This window comes from Trachymyrmex cornetzi, unplaced genomic scaffold (genome assembly GCF_001594075.2).
Source record: "Trachymyrmex cornetzi isolate Tcor2-1 unplaced genomic scaffold, Tcor1.1 scaffold346, whole genome shotgun sequence".
Classification (NCBI taxonomy): domain Eukaryota; kingdom Metazoa; phylum Arthropoda; class Insecta; order Hymenoptera; family Formicidae; genus Trachymyrmex; species Trachymyrmex cornetzi.
Genome location: NW_017298173.1, coordinates 615860 through 636332, shown reverse-complemented (window position 1 = coordinate 636332; position 20473 = coordinate 615860). Strand labels below are relative to the sequence as shown.

The following is a 20473-nucleotide window of genomic DNA, read 5'->3' as shown; positions in this document are numbered from 1 at the left end:
ATAATAAATATAATCGTGAAGGCTATCAACGCAAAAGTTAATCTACATTGAAAAAAATGGACATAAGTTGCGGAACTTATTTGGATTGCGAATTTACACGCAGGTTTAAAGTTCGTGATCAAACGGCGTCCCGGAAGTTCGGCGTAGAATAGTTCTGCGCAATAATCGCGCCATCTTCCCGTGCAACGTACCGTCCGTCTGTTCCTCGTTGGTCGTGGTGTTGGTGATCGCAAACCATCGCATCGCAGCGCGGTGTTCGCCCGTGCGAATGGATACGTAAAATGGCGAGGTGCAGTTGTTATTTATTTTCGCCGAACGCATCCAAGTGAGATCGGAAGAAAAACGAGTTAAAGTGCTGAGTACGGTCTCTAGCTCGAATTTGTTACGGCGTGTTTATATAAAACACAACTTGTGGGAATGATCGTAAGTATCGTCGTTGTACGCTCATTATTGAGACATCGGTAGTCTCGCGTAAGTAGAGAAGAAAAGATCAGTATCGTCGTCGCCGTCGCGCTCGTTGTAACGCGTTTCTCGATCATGTGTTTTTCAATCAACGAATTGTCAGTTGCGCCACGCCGTGCCTCTCCATGAGATAACGTGTCGATACCGGCCTTTGAAGCCCCTCCCCGTCCCTACGATTAATCCTTTAATCCATGCGACGAGGTTATGAGATTCCGTTTAAGAACAGTTCCGCGAGTACGATTTTCCCGTTTTAAATCGTCAAAAACGTGCTAATTTCTTGTTTATCATTATCGGTCAGTTCGCCTGAATATTCGGAACCTTCTGTTTATCCTCCGTAACGGACGTCGTGACGAGAAGACGAGGAAGCACGGTCGCGACTCCCTTTGTGCTCTGGTTTTTAGGTTATGATCGTCGCGAGCTTTAAACCGTACGCTGTCGCGACGTTCCGTTGCTCTCGATCACATTGCTCCATCGCGTTCTTAGAAGAATCCTGCACTGGCTCCTGCACTGAAATCGCTGTAGATCTTGTGTTCGACAACCGCATCGCGTAGCTTTCTCCAACAAGTGTCTTGTGGAAGTTAAATCAGCTTGTCCTAATTACATGTGGCGTCAAATCACTGTAAATATATTGTCGAATATAACATGTTAATGATAACGTTAAGGCATCATCTTCTCACGTTTCCCACATCTTTTGCACAAAGAAATATTTAAATATAAACAATCTGTTCTTGTATTCCTTACAGCTGTTCAGTCACTTTAGATCATATTTGTTCATTATGTCAAAAATCAATTTGTTACATCACTCTATTTAATATTTTACGTTATTCACAATCAGGGTAAACTAATTTTTTGAATCAAGTATTAAAATAAATTCGTTAAGCTCGACACTTTTCTTAATTTAAAATCTCAAGTTGTATGATTGGTGTGATGTTTTCAATATCGTTATCTCTAGATTTATTCATGTTGCAAGCTCCTATCATAGCTCTTGTTCACTCTAACGAACGTACTGGAGTATTGGAGAATGCGACACAAATAATTCATCTCTCTTGTTTCACAGCTTTTTTATCATATATAGCCTATTTTATAATTATGTAAATATAATTGTAGTTTTAGTTGTAAGAATTGATCAATTACAGTTGACTATGAGGAGAATATTCAACTATGATTGCTCGATTCTTTCAACTACAACTGCAATTGTAGAATGGGCTCAAATATCTGTACAATAACACATAACAACACCAACAGTTGGTAGACATGTGCAGAATACAGGTCCAGTTACGATACATTAAGGATCATTTACAATAGAGGCTGTGTGTAAGCTGTAAGCCATAAGATATTGACTAATCGCAATCTAATGTGAAGAAAGTAATTAAGGATATGGCACAAAAAGATTTAACCAGTAAGGTCAGGAACATAGAAAAATGTAAGGGAATAAGATGTAAGCAGTACGCGAATTGGCCAATTATAAACTGTCTGTAATGGAAGTAATATTGTGTAAGCCGTAAGCTGTAATGAGTTTTCTACAATAAGCCATTACCTAAGCTTTGAGCCTTAAGCCGCAAGAAATTGACCAATAATGACCAATTACAATCGAATGTCTGTGTTTCTGTGATTGGTCGATTTCTTGCGACTTAAAATTTACTACATCGTACTATTTCCATTGTATGATGTTAAATGCATGATTGGCCTCGCAATAGAGGTCGAAATCCACTTGGCTAAAGAAAATGTTAAACGTGTGCGGCAGCTCTAAAACGTATACAGTAAGCGAATTTGCCAATCACAATAGAAAACATGACCGTAAGGTCATAATGTAAGCAGTAGCGACTCCAACATGTTGAATCTCTTCTGCTTACATTTTATTGCTTTTTTCTATGTATCATGTCCTTTAATCGACTATCACATCGATTTTTTATAACTTACGGTATACTACCTCCATTATAAATAGTCCTTTAATGATTGGTATACATGCGGAGATTATTTTGTTTAATTAAAAACTAATATAAAAAATTATTATTATAACATTTTAATATAAAAAAAGTGACCTACACAAAGAATTTTACATTATTCTTGTTTTATTTATCATGAGTTACGTATATTCTAAAAAGTTTGTTAGAACGTACCTCGTGATATAATTTATGTTACTTACTATATATAAGATTACAATTATTTTATCTTTTAAGGATGTAGACACAATGAAGAGCACAGACAATAAGGACAGGAAATTAACAAATTTCAACCTAGAAACCATATATTCTGATGTAACCGGTAGGTTGAAATCTGTTATTCCCTGTTTCTATTGCCTATGCTTTTCATTAAGTGCATCTAGTAGTACAATTACTCATTAAAGAGCTAAGTAGTAGTCGAATGTGATTAGTTCTTACCTTTAAATCTACTAATCACATGAAGAATGTATTTCGTTATTTACTGCGAGTATTGAAAATTTATAGTTCACGTTATATATACTATAGATTTTCAGTACTCATAGCGAATAACGGAACGCACCTGAAATTGCTACTCATACCTTGTCCACAACTTTACTTTAAGAGGCCGTAAGCTGTAAGAAATTGACCAATCACAGTCAATTATTTTTCTCATTTAACTGTGATTAGTCAATTTCTTAGAGCTGCCGCACACAAAATTCCGTAACATTGATCGTAAGACGTAAACTTAAGCCGATGAGTCAATCAGAATATTGCTTTAGATCTACGTACTCTAACGGAAATAGAAATAACAGTAAACTTAAGGCAAATTTCAACCGGTTGAAATTCACTTTATTGCGAAGTTTTGGATAAGTTTACTGTCTTTTCCATTTCCGTTAGATTACGTAGACTTAAAGCAATATCTTGATTGGCTCATCGGCTTAAATTTACGTCACTGTCTTACGGTCACTGTTGCGGAATTTTGTATGAGGCCCTTAGGGCTTACTGCTTACGGCCTCTTAAAGCAAGGTTGTGGACTGAGCAAACATGTTGGGTTTGCTACTGCTTACGTTATGGTCTTACGGTCTCTATTGTGATTGGTCGATTCACTTACTGCTTAAGTCTTACGCCTTAAGTTTTTTTTATGTGCCATGGCCTTAATTGGTCGATTCGCTTATTGCTTAAGTCTTACGTCTTAAGTTTTTTTATGTGCCATGGTAGTGGCTGATACCTTGTCCACAACCTTGCTTAAGTCCGGACCTACAATAGATTTTTAAGCCGTAAAAAATGGACGAATCACAATCGATTATTCTCCTCACATTCGACTGTAATTGGTCAATTGCTTACGGCTTAAGGCTTAAAATACCTGTTGTAGATCCGGACTAAATCTTGCGTTTTAAGTTTTTGTATATGCCAAGGCCTTTAATGAGTGATTGCACTATGGATTTATCTATTGGATGCTTTCCATTTAATGTAACACAAGTCATCACCAATATAATTTCATCTTTCTTGACATTCAATGAATAATAAAGACAGAATGATGTTTGTGACAACTTTTGTCATCAAATGGAAAGTGTAGTTTCTAGACCTGTAATGTCTAGGCCTTCAGTGAACTAGAAATACACATTTACTATTTTCAAATTTGTTAACATGTTAATAATTAATTGTGTTAGTGATGAAGCTCTTTGTACATAAAATTATATGAAATATATATAAAATTCGATAATCTCGAATAATACATTTATATTTTCTCTTATTAAAGTTCCTTTTATATCTTTGATTAAACAGTTCTGTTTACAATAATATTTCATTATGTTAATATTTCAAATTATCTTCTATCATGCTATTATAGTTTGCAAATTTACGTTTGGTAAACAAATTAACACATCTTATAACGCAACTAAAATATATACATGATCGTTGTCATATTATTACTTTTTTTTATTATGATATAAGATATCTTTGAAGCACAAAATTATACAAAAATTTATAACTTTTTTGAATCGAAAAAAGATGCGATAGATACATATATTTTGACGATAACGATTAGCAGTTAGCAGAATTTGTATTTAGAATGTTGAAAAAAATTAATTTTAATAGGAGACTACTTTAAAAGTTTCCATTAATGTGAAAATATTTTTCCGTATTTATTTTCTTATACTGAAGTTTCTCTTCAATAAATGTTAAGATTGTGTATTTTACTTACAAGGGGAATATCAGGTGATGGGGTCGAGGATTTTGATGCGCTTTATACAGGCTGTTTTTGAGCGAAAAAAAACGATACATGTCCGGCCGTTTCAGCCATTGGCTCAGTGTTTCGAAGAAATCGATTTTTTAAATAATTATTATAATAATTCGAAAAACGTACTATGTAAATAAAACTAATAATATTAAATTAAAATGAAATTTATAAAGATATTTACATTTATACAGTACGTTTTTCAAATTATTACAATAATTATTTAAAAAATCGATTTCTTTGAAACTATGGGCCAATGGACGGACACGTATTGTTTTTTTTTTTGCTCAAGAACAGCCTGTAAAAAGTGCATCAAAATCCCCGACCCCACCTGGTGTTCCTCTTATTAGTATAGAGGAAAGTCGTCGATACTGAGGATAGGTCTCCTAAAGCAACACCCTCTTATTTCTCAGAAACTAATTGCACTTTATTAATACTAATAAAATCATGATCTGTTTAGCTAATTAAAGAAGTATAAACTTATAATTCGTATATTTGTGGCTTATTTATATACTAAATCAACTAAAAACGAATTCTACGATTGTGAAAATAAAATTCTTACGATTTTCTTTTGTAAATTGCGTAGTTTAAATAATAGTATATTGTTGATATTACGTTATTCTAAATTGTAGCTTCCTAAATCAGTTTTATTTATATTATTTTTTTTTTAGTTTTTTCATAATATGATTTTAAATATAAAATTGGGATGCAGCGTAAACCGCCACACCTGTCTGTAAATCAGATCATGAGCTAACTTAATCTTTATAATGTTCCTTTATAGTGTCAAATAGCTCTATTGGAGCTGAAGACAATCGTGCATATATAGAATAACTCTTGAAAAACTATCGCGTTACATATTTGCATATTGCAGAACAGCATAAAGGAAATATGCATATAATTCAATAAAAATATTTTATAACGAAGAGAGAGTGAAAAGATTCTAGAATATCTTATATACATTCACTTGTAGGTACTCTATGCAAATAATTCTTGTTAAAAAAAAAGAATAGGAATATATAGCATTACTGCCTACTGTGTCAGTTTTGGAGCCTATTTTGTCAAACGCTCATTTTTGCTGACCTTATGAAAAAATTAATTATTGCAAAATTGCAAACAGTATTATAAAAATTGCTTATATCTATTATCTGATAGAAGACACTTTTTACTTTGTACTTATATTTTCAAAGTTTTATTTTTACCTTTTGTTTAAGAAATATGTCTAAAAACAGAGTAGTATCGATATCGGTGACTTTTCTCTATACATATATATATGTATATATGTGTGTGTGTATGTATGTATATATAAACATTTTAGAATTTCTGATATAATTTTACATACGTTTATATATTATAAAATTCGTGCACTTTACAAATACTTAAACACAATTAGATTCCAGTTAAATAATATATAATTTTACAAACGTAATTTTTTATATGTGCTTTGATAATATGGCATTTAAAGTCTATTTTACACAACACTACATTATTTTTGTGTGTTAACAAGTCTTCACGCTGTTAAGTTTACAGTGTATTTCTATATTATTTCAACATTATTTCCTCAACAATTGTATTGTTCGGATATATTTGCTTACCTTTTGAAATTATACGTAAAAGTCGAATATAATTAGTTATTATTTTCCATAGGTTGTACCACATAAATATTAGCAGATTCCTCTACAGACATGATATTGATGGATTGGTCTAAATCAGTGTATTAGCACAATCCAATTTTGGTCTTTATTAATTGAGAAAGGATCATATTTGCTAACACCTAAGTTTTGAATAATATGGATACACATTATTATAATGTTGTTCATAATGCCAGTGGTACTTTCACATTAGAAGAAGTACCAAGAATCTGTACTACAGACGGCCAACATATTCAGTTTGTTGTTGAGGATGTTAGTGATAGCAGTAATGGTTCACAACGGCTTGTGACTTATACTACTGCACCACAAAACAGGCAGGCAATATTAACCCCGCAAACTATTAATTTAGGGAATCAAATATCTACGACGCGGTTGGAACAAGGGTAACTTATACAGCATGCATTTTCAATTGCTCGAATTGTACCGGGATAGGGTAGAAGAGCTCTAAGCTTTTGATATTTTAGAAAAAATATATAGATTCAAAATATATAGATTCAAAAATTTAATAATAAATTTGTATAATTTTAATATTTCTCAAAAAAACAAATAGTCTAGAGTATCGATGCTGGTTGTAAGAGATAAACTTTAATATGGTTCTAAAATAATATAAATATCTTAATCTGTAAAACGTGTATCTTGATATTTTAAATATCATATATAATGGGCCATACATTTTGAGATTAAGATGTTATTTCGGGTTTTTAAAGTGTATAATAACTCTTTTCGAACATTCATAGAAAGCGCACTTAATTTAATAACACTTCTTATATATGGGAATGTTTCCATACATATCAGGATTGTATAACATGAAAGTAATTTTCCTTACATATCAGGATTGCATAACATTATTGTAACAGGTGCTTCTTAAAGTAGTCTTCTATCATTCTATTGAACATACCATATATACTATACATATATGTAAATATATATGTATACGTAAATATATAATTGTGTTCTAAATATGATAAAGATAAAAATAGTAAAAAGTATCTATATTTTGCACTTTTTATAAATTTAAATATAAAGTATAAAACTATTTTTTTTTTAAACGTAGTATTGTGTAAGTAATAGCAGTGTATATTTAATTATATTCAATTCTGTTTTATATAATACAATTTTCATACCAAAACTGCAAAAATGTTACAAAGAAATTAATCCTTAGTATATATAATTAGATCATTCGTGTTCTGTGCATTTTTTTTTTTTTTTTAGTACTAAGCCACCAAGTCATTAGTTTTAACATTTATATATACAATTTTTTAAATATAACGTTATAGTTTTTAAAGGTGTTAAAGTATATATAAGAAACACTTAATTTTTATAAAGTATAAATAAGAATTATTAAATAATTTTCGTATATATACTTGTAAAAGTGATGAAAATTAACCCGGAATACGAACAACCCATCGTGTGTAATAAATGACTGGAAAATTTTCGTATGTATTAAGGGTTAAGAATACAATAAACTTTTTAACTTTTTTATTATAGTTATTATATTTATCTCATCTTTTATGGTATTACATTCATATTTATATTTTTGTTTAACTTTCGATTTTTATGAGGATAAAAATTTGAATAATTCTTTCTTCTGTTTGTTCAGAAAATTGAGTGTTTTATACTTTATGTATGAGTTTTTTCCTTGTACGCGTGTGCCTCAAAGAGAATATTATTAAAGGGTTTTGTATTATAAATCTGTTTATACTAATTTATTGATTATGGTGTGTTGTGTATGTATGTGCGTTTTTGTGTATATATAGAATTTTTATTTAAGACAAAATACAGATATTACAAATTAATAAAATACAAATTGAAATTAAATACACATGTATTTATGGAATAGAAATAATCAGAAATAATGATTAGAAACTGTGAATGATAATTAAAGAATAATGTTATATATTTGATACAATCCATCCTTAACATGTGTGGCCTATGAGCGATCTTTTGTGTTAGTAGTTATTCTAGTTCTATTTAAGTTTTTTAATTTATCGAATATTTTGTATGTGAGTTTAAATTTTAATCTAGCACACAAATATTTTCTCTTATTAGAAACGTCAAGTATTTAAAAAAAAATAGTATTAGGTGTATTTGATACAGTCCATTCTTAAAAAGAAAAAGAAAAATTAGTATTAAAATAATTATAATTATATTAAAAATAATTATATTGGAATAAAAATGTATCTAATCTTATCTTGAAAAAAAAAATATTTTTTCCTAAATTGAAGTTTTGATCGAATAATAATTTACCATTATAAAAGTTGTATCTCGCATCCAGATAGCAAACTTTTGTTCCAATTCTGTTTTTGTTATTAATTTCATCTAATTGCTCATCATAAGTAATATTTTTAGTAGAATAAAATAATACATAATAATACACTTTTTACCGATAAATACATATAGTATTCATGTTAATATCTTTTATATTTGGCTAAAATAAGATGCACTTGTATAACTGTATATGTAATAGTGTTTATTACTTTTCAGACAAAATGTTTATATAATCAAAACGAATGATCTATCTGAAACCCAGGAGATACTGAAACAGGAGGTATTAAATACCGTGAATGCACATATTGTTAATGAAAATATTGTGAGCATTGCAAGTAATACTGGTAAGTAAATGATTGTGCTATATTAATGTGCTTTGCAAAATCTGCTAATTTATTTTACATTTTATTATTGTGCATAATATTGGTTTATGGTATTTTTCTTGTTTACAATACGATGAATAAGCTATTTTTTCAGGTATTAAGGCAGAATGTAAAAATGAAGGGCAGTCAGTGCAGTATATGAAAATACCAAACGCTAATACTTCTACAATAGCGAAGCAAAATGCATTGTTAGAAAAAAATCAGACTGCCATTTTAACTAAAAGTAATATACAAAATAATATTACAGTAAGTTATTACACATTATAATAATGTTTAATAAAAAAAATTAATTATACTCCTTTAATAATGACATTATAATTATTTTTACTTTTAGCCGCCTTTTTATGTAAATTCTGAATCATATCCATGTCAAATGGAAAAAAAATTAAGTGTTAAACCTTGTCAGATTAAAAGTCGACAGTTAACAAATAACGTTGTGGGTATCGTATCTCAAACTCCAGGAATAAAGGTAGTAACTACGATGGAAAACCGGATTCAAAATTCGAATACAACTGGTCCTAAATCTACGTTGTCTGTCTGTAAAAATATCGGTTCACAAAGACATCTTGTGGCTGTGAGGCCTGTTCGTACTCCTAATTCAAATATTTCGCACGTGCGACCTGTGGCAATAGTTCCTCCTGAAATTTCTAAAACACCAACGAGAATGCAACCTCCGGATATGGAGCATTTAAATGAGCAAATCAAGCAAGCTAAAATTAAACAGTTAAAACTACAACTCGAGAAACAAAGGTTTTTTCAAAATAACACACGACTCTCTCATACTTTGCAGCATATTCATTCCTCATCGCATAATTCCACTCGTCAGTTTATAAGTTCTACGCAACAAAGAACACAACAAGTTTCAATCTCTACACAACAATTACCGAAACCATCCGTGGTAATGTCAGTCTCTTCATCAGCTGAACATAGTACACCCGTTACTAATACTGAAATGGAAGTCACTCCTTCGGAACTTGTTCAGGAGAAAGGGCATACACAACAGTCTTCTTCACCACGATTAGAACATGAAACCAGTTCAAGTGAAAGCATCGCTTACCTTAAAAACACAATTAATGACCCAGCAAATGCCGTAGTTCAGCAACAAATTCAAGGAAATACGGCAAAAATGTTAGTAATGTTAGCCACAGGAGAACAGAGACTAATCACGTTCGATATACCGAACGAGGACTGCACTGTACACGACCTATTGGATCAGGTACGTGCAGTCTTGAGCCAGGTATGTTTCTACAAAGATTTGTAGAAAAATTGTACAGATTAATTGACAAATTGCTATATAGTTTGAAAAATTTGAAAATTTTGAAGAATTTTGTAAAATATATTTCAAAATATTAAAGGAATATTTATTGCATCGATATCAACGTCTAAAAAATTTATAAATTTTCTTATGCAATGAATAACGTAAGAAAATTTTCCATTTGGTAATTGCAATTATATGTTGTTTTGACACGGCTTCAGAATTGTAAGGCAATCACAATGATTAGTAACAATCGAATTTTTGCGAGATATTTTATTTTTATATATTACATAAAATGTTCTTAGGTGAATATTCCATTCCCTAATGATACGCAAGTTTCCCTGGTGGATGATCCCGCACTGGGTATAAACTACATAGTGGAGCCAAGAGATTCCGGGTTGCTTTCAACATCCTTCGAGGGTATTGATGGTGATTGTAACACTACTCAGGAAATTGTGAGCTCCACTGCAAAAATTGAAAATTTATCCCAAAGTACCAAGTAAGATATGAAATTGTATTATATTTATACTGTAATATCCAATTATATTACAAAAAATTCTAAAATGACAATATTTTCAGTGCATCGGATGAAAATAGTAACACCTCTTCACAAACCATTGAGGTGAGCTTATAGATTCAGTGTAAAAAAAATTTGATTAAATAAGGATATTGGCATAAAAATTATGCTACTCTTTTCAATTCTGTTTATATTGCGAATATAATGGAATTTTATTTTTCTTAAAGTTCAAAATTTGGAATATTTAATTCTTAAAAAATTTATTGTTTTGAAATATTCGATAATATCTAACTTTAATATAAAAATATATGATTTATATAATTTACAGTAATATTGTTTTGTTGATACTATGCCAATTTCTTTATTTTAACATATCAATAATATTACTGTATTATGTTCGATACTTATATAAATGATATAATAGATGTATTATGTAAAAATAACAGAATGGAAGAGACAGAATTAAATGAAGTAAATATAGTATACAATAGTTAACTCTCGACTACAGCAACGGGTCATTATTTGGGCGACGAGGTACTACTAAAGACCGATACTTATGTAAATTAAAGTGATTATCCCGCGTGAATCTGGCGGTAATTGAAGAACGCTGACATCAACTGTTTTAGCTGTTCCAAGGCGATTTCAAAATTGTCAAATTTATACGTTTCTGATGATAAAACAATTATTAAGGAAAGTACAGTCCTCATTAATTTATCCTTGGAGAGAGAGAGAGAGAGAGAGAATAACAAAAATAATTAATAATGTCAACATTCTTCAATATCGGGTTCTCTGGATGATCATACTAAAGGATCATATATACTGGCCGTAATCTGTTAACTTATGCCTTAATCTGTAAGAATTAACTAATCACAGCCAAATATGAGGGGAATAATCAATTATGATCAATTTTTACAGATTACGGTCAGTCTAAATAATCCTTAACTCCCGTAAAGCCCTGGATTACGGGTTGATGATTACGATTGACGATTGTCCGGTTCTATTTCAGTTAATCGCGATGGACTCACTACATTGACTGAAATAGAATCGGGCAATGGTTAATCTGCAGTCTGTTACGGACATAATAATGTCGGTCTTTATTAATATTTTGTCGGTGTTTGGACCCGAAGCAAAAATTTTAGACGCGATTGATATAATCTGTATAATTGATACTATGTAGTCCTAAATTGTAGGTAAAGCGGAGATTCACTTGCATTCTGTACTCTTCACGGAACATTTTAAAGCTTATATGTAATTTTTGTAGCTGTAGTTAAGGGTTAATGATAATTTATATACAATATGTAATAATATCACATTGATAGCGATTGATAAGAATTTCCGTAAAAAATTAAGGGAGTACACTTAAAGTCCATCATTCAAATGATATTCTACAAGTACTAAATGATATTCTACAAGTACGAAGTATACCATGTTATTACTAGGAACCTATTTTGGTCAAAGGAATGCTTGCTCTCTGTCCACACTGCGGATACAGTTCACTATTCTTCAACCGATGTGAACGATGTAATACAAAAATAAAAATTGATGGAGTCAAATCGATACCCATAGCAGAAAGGAAGGAGGCTGGGATGTCTGTCGATGTAAGGATTATGTCTGCGATGCCAGAAGACCGATATATTCTTATGATTACAATGTTATAATGAGATCTTATTACAATAATCTATTGTTTGATTGATATTGCTAACAGATTTAATTTACTTAAAATTAAGAGTTTAGTTTAAGAGGACTATTAACATAGCATTTTAATATAGCAAATTTAGAGTGCTTTCAGCGTATGGTCATTAAGAAGTATTTTGTTTAGAGAAGGATTTAGCCAAGAACTAATTTTAAAACTAAGACGTTTTATATCATTGTCATGTCATTACAGGTCATATCGAAAGCAGTTTACTACGATCATCTTAATGTATCATATAATGTATCATGTATCCTAGTGGCCGTTTATTGGCGATAACATTGGTTAATTAAGGACATTTTGAATCATTGTGCCAATAACTGTGCCAATAAATGTGCTATTAGAGTAATTTAGTAGTAGTGTATCATATACTTTCGTCAACCATTTCTTCTATCAATATTTCCCGTGTCGGTTTGTAGAAATGTATTAAGATTGTATATTTTTATAGATGTTTTATAAGAAGAACAACGAACGAAATGCTACGAAATCAGAGAAAATAGAACGAGATGGTCCCAAACGATCCAAGGGAAAAGCTAAAGGTACAGCTTCCAAACCAAAGCCTATTCATAAAGAGCCAGGTACATATAATAATGTTTTATATATATATATATACATATATATCTTATGCATGAAACACATGTATACATTAATGATTATTTTATTAATTTTTAGAATGTTTGACAATATCTTCTGACGAAGAGGAAGAAGGTAGACCTAAAAAAACTGGAAGCATTAATAATAATGCAGTAGTAGGCAACGCAAGTAACACATTTAATGAAGAGGATACTATTGTGGATAAGGAACCAATAATTACAAACACTTCTTCTTTTAATTTATATGACGATATTATGGACAATGAAGAAAATAGTAAAGGTAATGTTGTATGAGATGCATAAGTGATTATCAAAATTTACGGCTGATATAATAATATAATAATGAAATATTGAATTTTAGAAATATATGAAAATCAGAATTTTTTGGATGTTAGCCAACTACCACAAACTGCTCTAGAATGTCGAACGGTCAGAATAGGTTCTTATAAATATATTCCTCGGGAAAAAGTAGTGATTTCCCATAGTGGTGTAAGATTTAGCGTACCATTATTAGAAGATGGTAAGTTGATTTTATCTATAACGAAAATATCTATGGGTATAAGATTTCATAAAATTCTAAAAATATTCCAATATTTTACAGATGCAAGTTTTGTTTCTTTCGACGTGAAGTATAAAGATATAGTTAAGCTTTTAATTCATTTTGGTAAGACAATGCCAGTACTATTCTTTTATACATCTGTAAATACAGGAGCCATGATACGTGAATTATTAGGAATGCAAGATCCAAAGGGGCCATATTATGACCCTGCTGGGAAAGGTATTTACATGACATCTCTCTATATGAACTTTGTATTTTAAATATTTTCTGTAGTTTCTGTAATTTTAATGATTATTCTATATAGTATTTAATCTCCACAATTTTTTTCGATACAATAATTATATATATACAGAAGAGATTCTTGCAAAAATAATGATTAATACTTTATGTTTTTATTATTTTTTAGATCACACGCATAAACGTATTACATTATTACCAGATAAGTTACCGGATGATTCAAAGGTGGTATTAACAAGCTTATTCTCACGGGGAGATAAAATAGACGAATTAAGTCCTAAAGAAGCTAATGATATACTTATACGGGCATCACCAAGAGATGTACGTATTTAAAATTAAATTTTATTTTATTATACGTATGTTATGCAATACAAATATTTTTATATATTTTGTGTTTACAGTGTTTACAATCACATAATACTACACGGAAACAGAGTCAAAACGTAGCAAATACTACTGCTGTTAGTGATGACATACAAACGTGAGACTCTTATTTAATAATCAATTTTGTCTTTTAATAATTTGATATATTTGATAAAATATATTTTATAATTTTATCTATTCGATCTAATATTACTTTATTTTTCATGTACAGTAAATTTATAAATATGGTTGTTGGAATTTTTTAAACGTAAAAATTTCTTTCTTTTTATAGGATAACTGTATATCCACCACCTCCTGCAAAAGGAGGAATAGCTATCAACACTGAAGATTACTTATGTCTTGCGGAAGATCAATTCTTGAATGATGTTATTATAGATTTTTATTTAAAGTATTTAACCTTAGAGGTATTATCAGAATCTGATCAACATAGAACTCATGTGTTTAGTTCGTATTTTTACAAACGTTTAACTAGCCCACATGCCCAAGCTGCCGAAAGCACCGCGCCAATGACACCTGCCGCCAAGCGGCACGCGAGAGTACAGAAGTGGACGAAAAATGTCAATATATTTGAAAAAGATTTTGTCATAATTCCCATAAACGAACAGTAAGTAATCCTGTAAATTTGATCTCGTAAATGATCCTATGAATCAGGCATACACCGGGTCGTAAAATTATCGGATGTCGGATATCCGGACAGAATGTAACATCGGATATCCGAGAAAGCAATTTCTTCGAATCGGATATCCGACACTTTCTGAATATCCGACCGAATTCCGGGAAAATGACTTCTAAGAAGAAGTCTATACAGAGAAAAAAATTGGAATTTTGCAACAATGTATAACATATAGCATTATGAATATGCATACTTATTTCTAGAACATTTATATAATATAAAATCAACAATTTAATGATATCAAATTTTAACCGGATACATTCTCGGCTACTAATCATATCCGGCTATCGGATCGGATAGTAAAAAAGTGCTAGATAATACCGGATACTGAATACTTTCCGGATATCCGGTGCATCCCTACTATGAATTCTATAAATTAAGATGCAGTTCTTTATGTAATGTTCCAACTGGGTTCACTCAGAATCATAAAGATACTTATTAGCATAAAAAATTATTTTCTACTCATGATTGTGTTTCAAGACCGAAAAAGATTTCGGCGCGAAGTTTGTAAATCAGATATGTATATAAATTCACGCAGAAATATTTAAGTACTAAGATCTGCTTTGATCGGATATAGAATTTCTCTTATTTAAATATATATTCATTTTTATTGGTCCAAATTCGTATCATATTAATATTGTTTATAGCGCACATTGGTTCTTGGCTATTATTTGCTTTCCTGGGTTAGTTGGAAAAGTATCCACCTGTACTGCAAAAACTAGCGAAAACTATGTTAATAAAACTCCGCAAAAAAGTAAAAAAATAAAAGAATTAAAAGCAAAAGCTGTCACAATTGGCTCTACAACAATCACTCCTGTACCAACGACCATAACGATAGACCAGTTAGATGATGATGGATCTGAGAGAGACGAAGCAGAAGGCGACGATGATGAAATGGAAACGGACAGTGACGAAGAGGTAGAATTAAATTGTTAATTATTAATAATTGTCTTTATTTTAAAACAGTTGGTTATAATGTAATATATTTTACGTGTAGGACGAGATAGATCAATCAGAAGAAGATAAAATCCAAATTAATATTAAACTCGAAGAGCAGAAGGAAACCGTCAGGAAGTAAGCAGCACGTTTATATCATGTATTTGTAATGCAATCTATTGTGATTTTAATATTTGAATAATTTAATTTACAGTCCCTGTATATTGATATTCGATTCGCTTGCTGGTGCTAGTAGATCACGGGTAGTCGCTACGTTAAGAGATTATTTAAGTTGCGAACATGTTGCCAAACTTGGTGTAGAAAAGACGTTCTCGAAAGATTCTATTAAAGGAGCGTGTCCAAAAGTACCCCAACAATCAAATTTTACTGATTGCGGATTATATGTTTTACAATATGTGGAAAGTTTTTTTAAGGCAAGTATATTGAAATATCTAATATTTTTGTATTTTTATTATTATATTTATTGTTTACATAATTACTCTAATTACGTAAATTATTAATGTGATTATAAGTTTATTTCTTTTTTAGGATCCTGTTAAAGATTATACTTTGCCAATTAAAACCTTAAAAGCATGGTTTGAGGAAATTGTTGTAACGAGAAAAAGGGAAGAATTATCGAACTTGTTAATTAAATTGATGAATACTAAAGGGGGTAAAACTATTAACTTACCTACTGTAAATTTCCCTACGCAAGATGGTAAGTTAAAACCGAAGGTTGAAAATCAGACAGATGTAAAGACTGCGAAGTCGGAGTCTGAGAATAATAAAAGAAGATCTACGAGTGATGCAGATACACGAATGGTCACATTTGTGACAGAAAATAATGAATCAACTAACGAAGTCGTTAGTAGAACTTATCAGATCATTCCCTATTCGTTGAGTTCTAATTCATCTGAGAATAATTCTTCGGATATGTTGACGGAACAGAAAATGACGAGGTATAAAAAAAATATATATATATACATATACCTTTTATATATGTTAGTTTTATAATTGATTAAGTATATTTTTATAATTAAGTTTTTGTAATTATTGTTGAGATTACTACAATACGATCATACATGAAACATTCCTTGAGTTTTTTCATTACAATTTTCTATGGATATTCTGATCTTTTCCAGAAATATTTTCTCAAAGTACATTTTAGACATTCCTTCTAAATGAATATGTATAATGTATAATTACATGAAAATATGTATTAATCCCATATCATTAAATTAATAAATTTACCACATTAATTTAACGATCATTTTATCGATTTTTAGATCATCGGCCGAGACAATGTCGTATTTGAAATCTAAACGAATTCATAGGATAGTATCAAGGACGCAGAATCAAGATGACTCTCCCAGCACTGCTAAAAAACATAAAGCGGAAGAGTCCCACAATCCCTGTAAATAAATATTTCTTTTTTACAGTGCTAAGATTAATGTTACTTCTCACAATACATGAGATCATTTATTTCGACGTATATAAAAAATAATGTAGTTAAATCATGAACCGAATAAAACTGCAGATATGATTTCTGATTGTATACATGCAGTCCCCTTTATGATTGACCTTGATATGTACTTTAGATAACGATTTTTCTAGTATTATTATTATAGGTTTATAAACTTTTTGTATGAATATGTAAAGCGAACATTTTGAATGAAAGCAACAGATATAAATTCTGCAACATCCACGACGTCATTGATGCATTGCGCCACTCAGTTCTCTACGAGAATCTTCGTCGATTATGTACTCACGAAAGTATAATGTATTTTCAAATTATATTTTATTGAGATATAATCTTTTTTTTCTGAGTAATTTTTTAAATCAATTATTTCTAATATATTATTCTTTAAACCGAATCAATAAAAATTCCGTTGCTTCATAGTACTATGCTTCGAGACAATCTCGGCGAGTTATTTAAAGCCTCGCGACATATTCGCGCAGATATATTTGGTACTCTTAGTTTTAAATAACCGCTAGGTGAAGCCCTACTCAATGCGAATGTCTCGTGCGCGAAGTTTTATGAAAACCGAAATAATAAAAGTTGAAATAGTAGCCAGTGTGATTTGGTGATTACCTTGTAAGTTTTTGCTGTGTTTCTCTATTAAACTATGCAATATATTATAGAATTAATAAATCAATTACATAATGCATCGTTAGTTTCGCGTTTTATCGTATGAATGCACATTATTACATGATAAAATTAATCTTAATGAGAAAGACAGTGTATGCATAAATAATTTGTAAATTTATGATCCGTTGTAAAAATATTAATTATATCACTGTATTGGATGGTATAACTGTAGATCTCTCTTTAGTGTGTGGTATATATGATTGTTCATCGGATATGCTTTATTACGCTCGTACGTTTTCATTATGCTGATGCCGCACTTGTTTAAATGGCACGTATCTCAATAGGATAATGCCTGGATCAATAGACTTGATAGTGTCTACAGCGTACATTGGAGTCACGATTTGGATAGCGTATTGGCTAAGGCTATATGCATTATTTTATCTTGATTCTTATCCCCTCACAAGAACTTTGGTTTTTGAATTCATAGCTACAGCAGAACTTTGCGGGGCATGTTTTGAGCTCATTATAAGTAAGTTGACTCTGTTTTATAAGTATAAGTATTCATTTACGATATTATACACATACAATTAACTTTAATGAACGATAATCTTGTGGATTGATTCAGAGATCTATTATTTATATTGCAATTATATTTATATATTGCGTATTATTACATATATATGTTAGCATTATAATTATATTTTTTCATTGTATGTATTTTTAAACTATTGATTAAAACGTTTTATATTATTTTTTTGTCATTTTATTGTACATATTACAATAGCACTGGTCCTAAGTATTTTCCCCCCTAAAAAGTTCGAACTTTTTTAGTTGCGGACAATTGGGGAGTATGGATGTACGCGCTTTATTTGTTTCTACTAACAATCTGGTGGTCGATAAACTGGGATGAAGCTTCTGCGTGTCCTTATACACACATGGAGGATGTAGTAATACGTAAAAAGCCCCTGATTGTCGCATTTTTATCGATATGCGCAGAATTGGCCGGCGGTCTTCTTATATTTAAGTACATCCAAATATTGTGGGCGTTACAATTTGCTTCTACGCACAAAAATAGAGCCTATGGCGATTGTACTACAGATTTGCAGGCAAGATCAAATCGTCATTTTTAATCCCCCATCAACAAATAAACTAATATTTACTAATACTTATAAACTATATATATTTACTAATACTTATAAACTAATATTAATTTTTAAATAATATTTTAAGTAAGGGTTTCATTATTCATTCGATGTATTGCGCAATATGTAGTACGCGTTCATAATTTCAATACATCCCAGGTAGAATACGGAGTCATATTTTAGTCAAAATGACATCACAGAACGTCATCATGACGTCGTTTTATACTTAAAAATTGATTTATAAGTGACGAATGAAGTCATGATGATGTCCTCATGATATTATTATTATGACTTCTATGTTTTACTTGGGATGCGATTGGAAATAATTTTATGAATTGAAAAGCACATGCGATGATTTTTCAGGTGTCCGTTATAACTGGAGCGCTTGTGGAATGCGTTGCAACGTGCATGTGTAGAGTGGTATCCCGCGTGCTGGGTGATCTGAACCCGAGGTTTAGCACAGTTATGGATGCCTTCGTGGGAACATCTTTAGTAGTTGCAGGTTGATAATGTTTCTATATTCTTTCTTACGATGTGAAAGAATGCCTGTATCGTTGATCTTTAAAATGTATTTCAGCTTTCGATTACACCGGCGGTTACTTTAATCCTGCACTGGCAACTTCTTTAAAATATGGTTGTCTGGGAACCTCGTCCATGGAGCATGTGATAGTTTATTGGATTGGAGCATGCATCGGGTCTATCACCTCCTTGCACGTGTACCGTATGTCGTTTGTACAAAATTTCATTCAAGTACAGGAAAGTACAGATGCCGTTTATTAGATAAAAAATTCAGTAAAATTATTTTCAAGAGAATTTAAATGTTTGTGTTATAATTATAATCATCAATACCTCTTTAATAACGCATAAAAATCTAACAATGTACAAAATTGCGTGCCAAATTAAACGATAGTTTTATACATTCCCATTGTCGTGTAAATAATTATGAACTTGTTTGCAGTTCTGATTACACTTCTCGGAGACAAAAAAGTGTTCTAAAGTTGTTGACCTATATTAATAAATATTTAAAAAATATTATATAATAATTTAATCGATATTACCTCTGCAATCCCTCATGAAGAAGAAATTGATGACTGATATAATATAATATAGTATAATTTATGACAGAATTCAAAGTAAAATATTTCAACAAATTATTTTTTTAACGCCATTTATTTATCCATATATATTTACCAATACATAAATATTTATTTATCGACGGTTAATAACGATATACGAATATATTTTTTTTATCACTTTATGATGTATTATACATTACTAAAAATAATTTGCTGTAATAATTAATAATTGTATAAAAAATTATATTATAATTTTTCATACAATTATTATTACAATTATTATTTTTTATGTAAGTATGAAAAATATTTTATTACAATTATTATTTTTTATGAAAGTATGAAAAATATGAGAATAAATATATATATATTACATAAAATAGAAAACAATAATATTAACAAATG

The 20473-nt window shown here is 30.5% G+C and overlaps 1 protein-coding gene across 6 annotated transcripts; it reads left to right on the top strand.

The window, feature by feature from the left end:
- Nucleotides 1-212: 212 nt before the first annotated feature.
- Nucleotides 213-19996, top strand: LOC108763222 (uncharacterized). 6 transcript variants are annotated; one of them, XM_018510666.1, is made up of 23 exons: nucleotides 213-423; nucleotides 6265-6652; nucleotides 8754-8881; nucleotides 9015-9166; nucleotides 9255-10136; nucleotides 10481-10674; nucleotides 10755-10797; nucleotides 12132-12290; nucleotides 12831-12960; nucleotides 13055-13255; nucleotides 13337-13495; nucleotides 13577-13753; nucleotides 13941-14092; nucleotides 14173-14252; nucleotides 14427-14759; nucleotides 15476-15746; nucleotides 15826-15902; nucleotides 15979-16198; nucleotides 16314-16723; nucleotides 18198-18382; nucleotides 18685-18959; nucleotides 19359-19497; nucleotides 19573-19996. In XM_018510666.1, exons 2-23 carry the CDS (start codon nucleotides 6408-6410, stop codon nucleotides 19773-19775), a joined length of 4815 nt encoding a protein of 1604 aa, XP_018366168.1. In that variant the 5' UTR covers nucleotides 213-423; nucleotides 6265-6407; the 3' UTR covers nucleotides 19776-19996. The 6 variants fall into 6 exon arrangements, with proteins under 6 accessions (XP_018366168.1, XP_018366166.1, XP_018366165.1 ...); XM_018510664.1 differs by lacking the exons at nucleotides 18198-18382; nucleotides 18685-18959; nucleotides 19359-19497; nucleotides 19573-19996 and adding an exon at nucleotides 17051-17521 and having other exon boundaries at nucleotides 6265-6583; nucleotides 9255-10157; XM_018510663.1 differs by lacking the exons at nucleotides 18198-18382; nucleotides 18685-18959; nucleotides 19359-19497; nucleotides 19573-19996 and adding an exon at nucleotides 17051-17521.
- The last annotated feature ends 477 nt before the right edge of the window (nucleotides 19997-20473 follow it).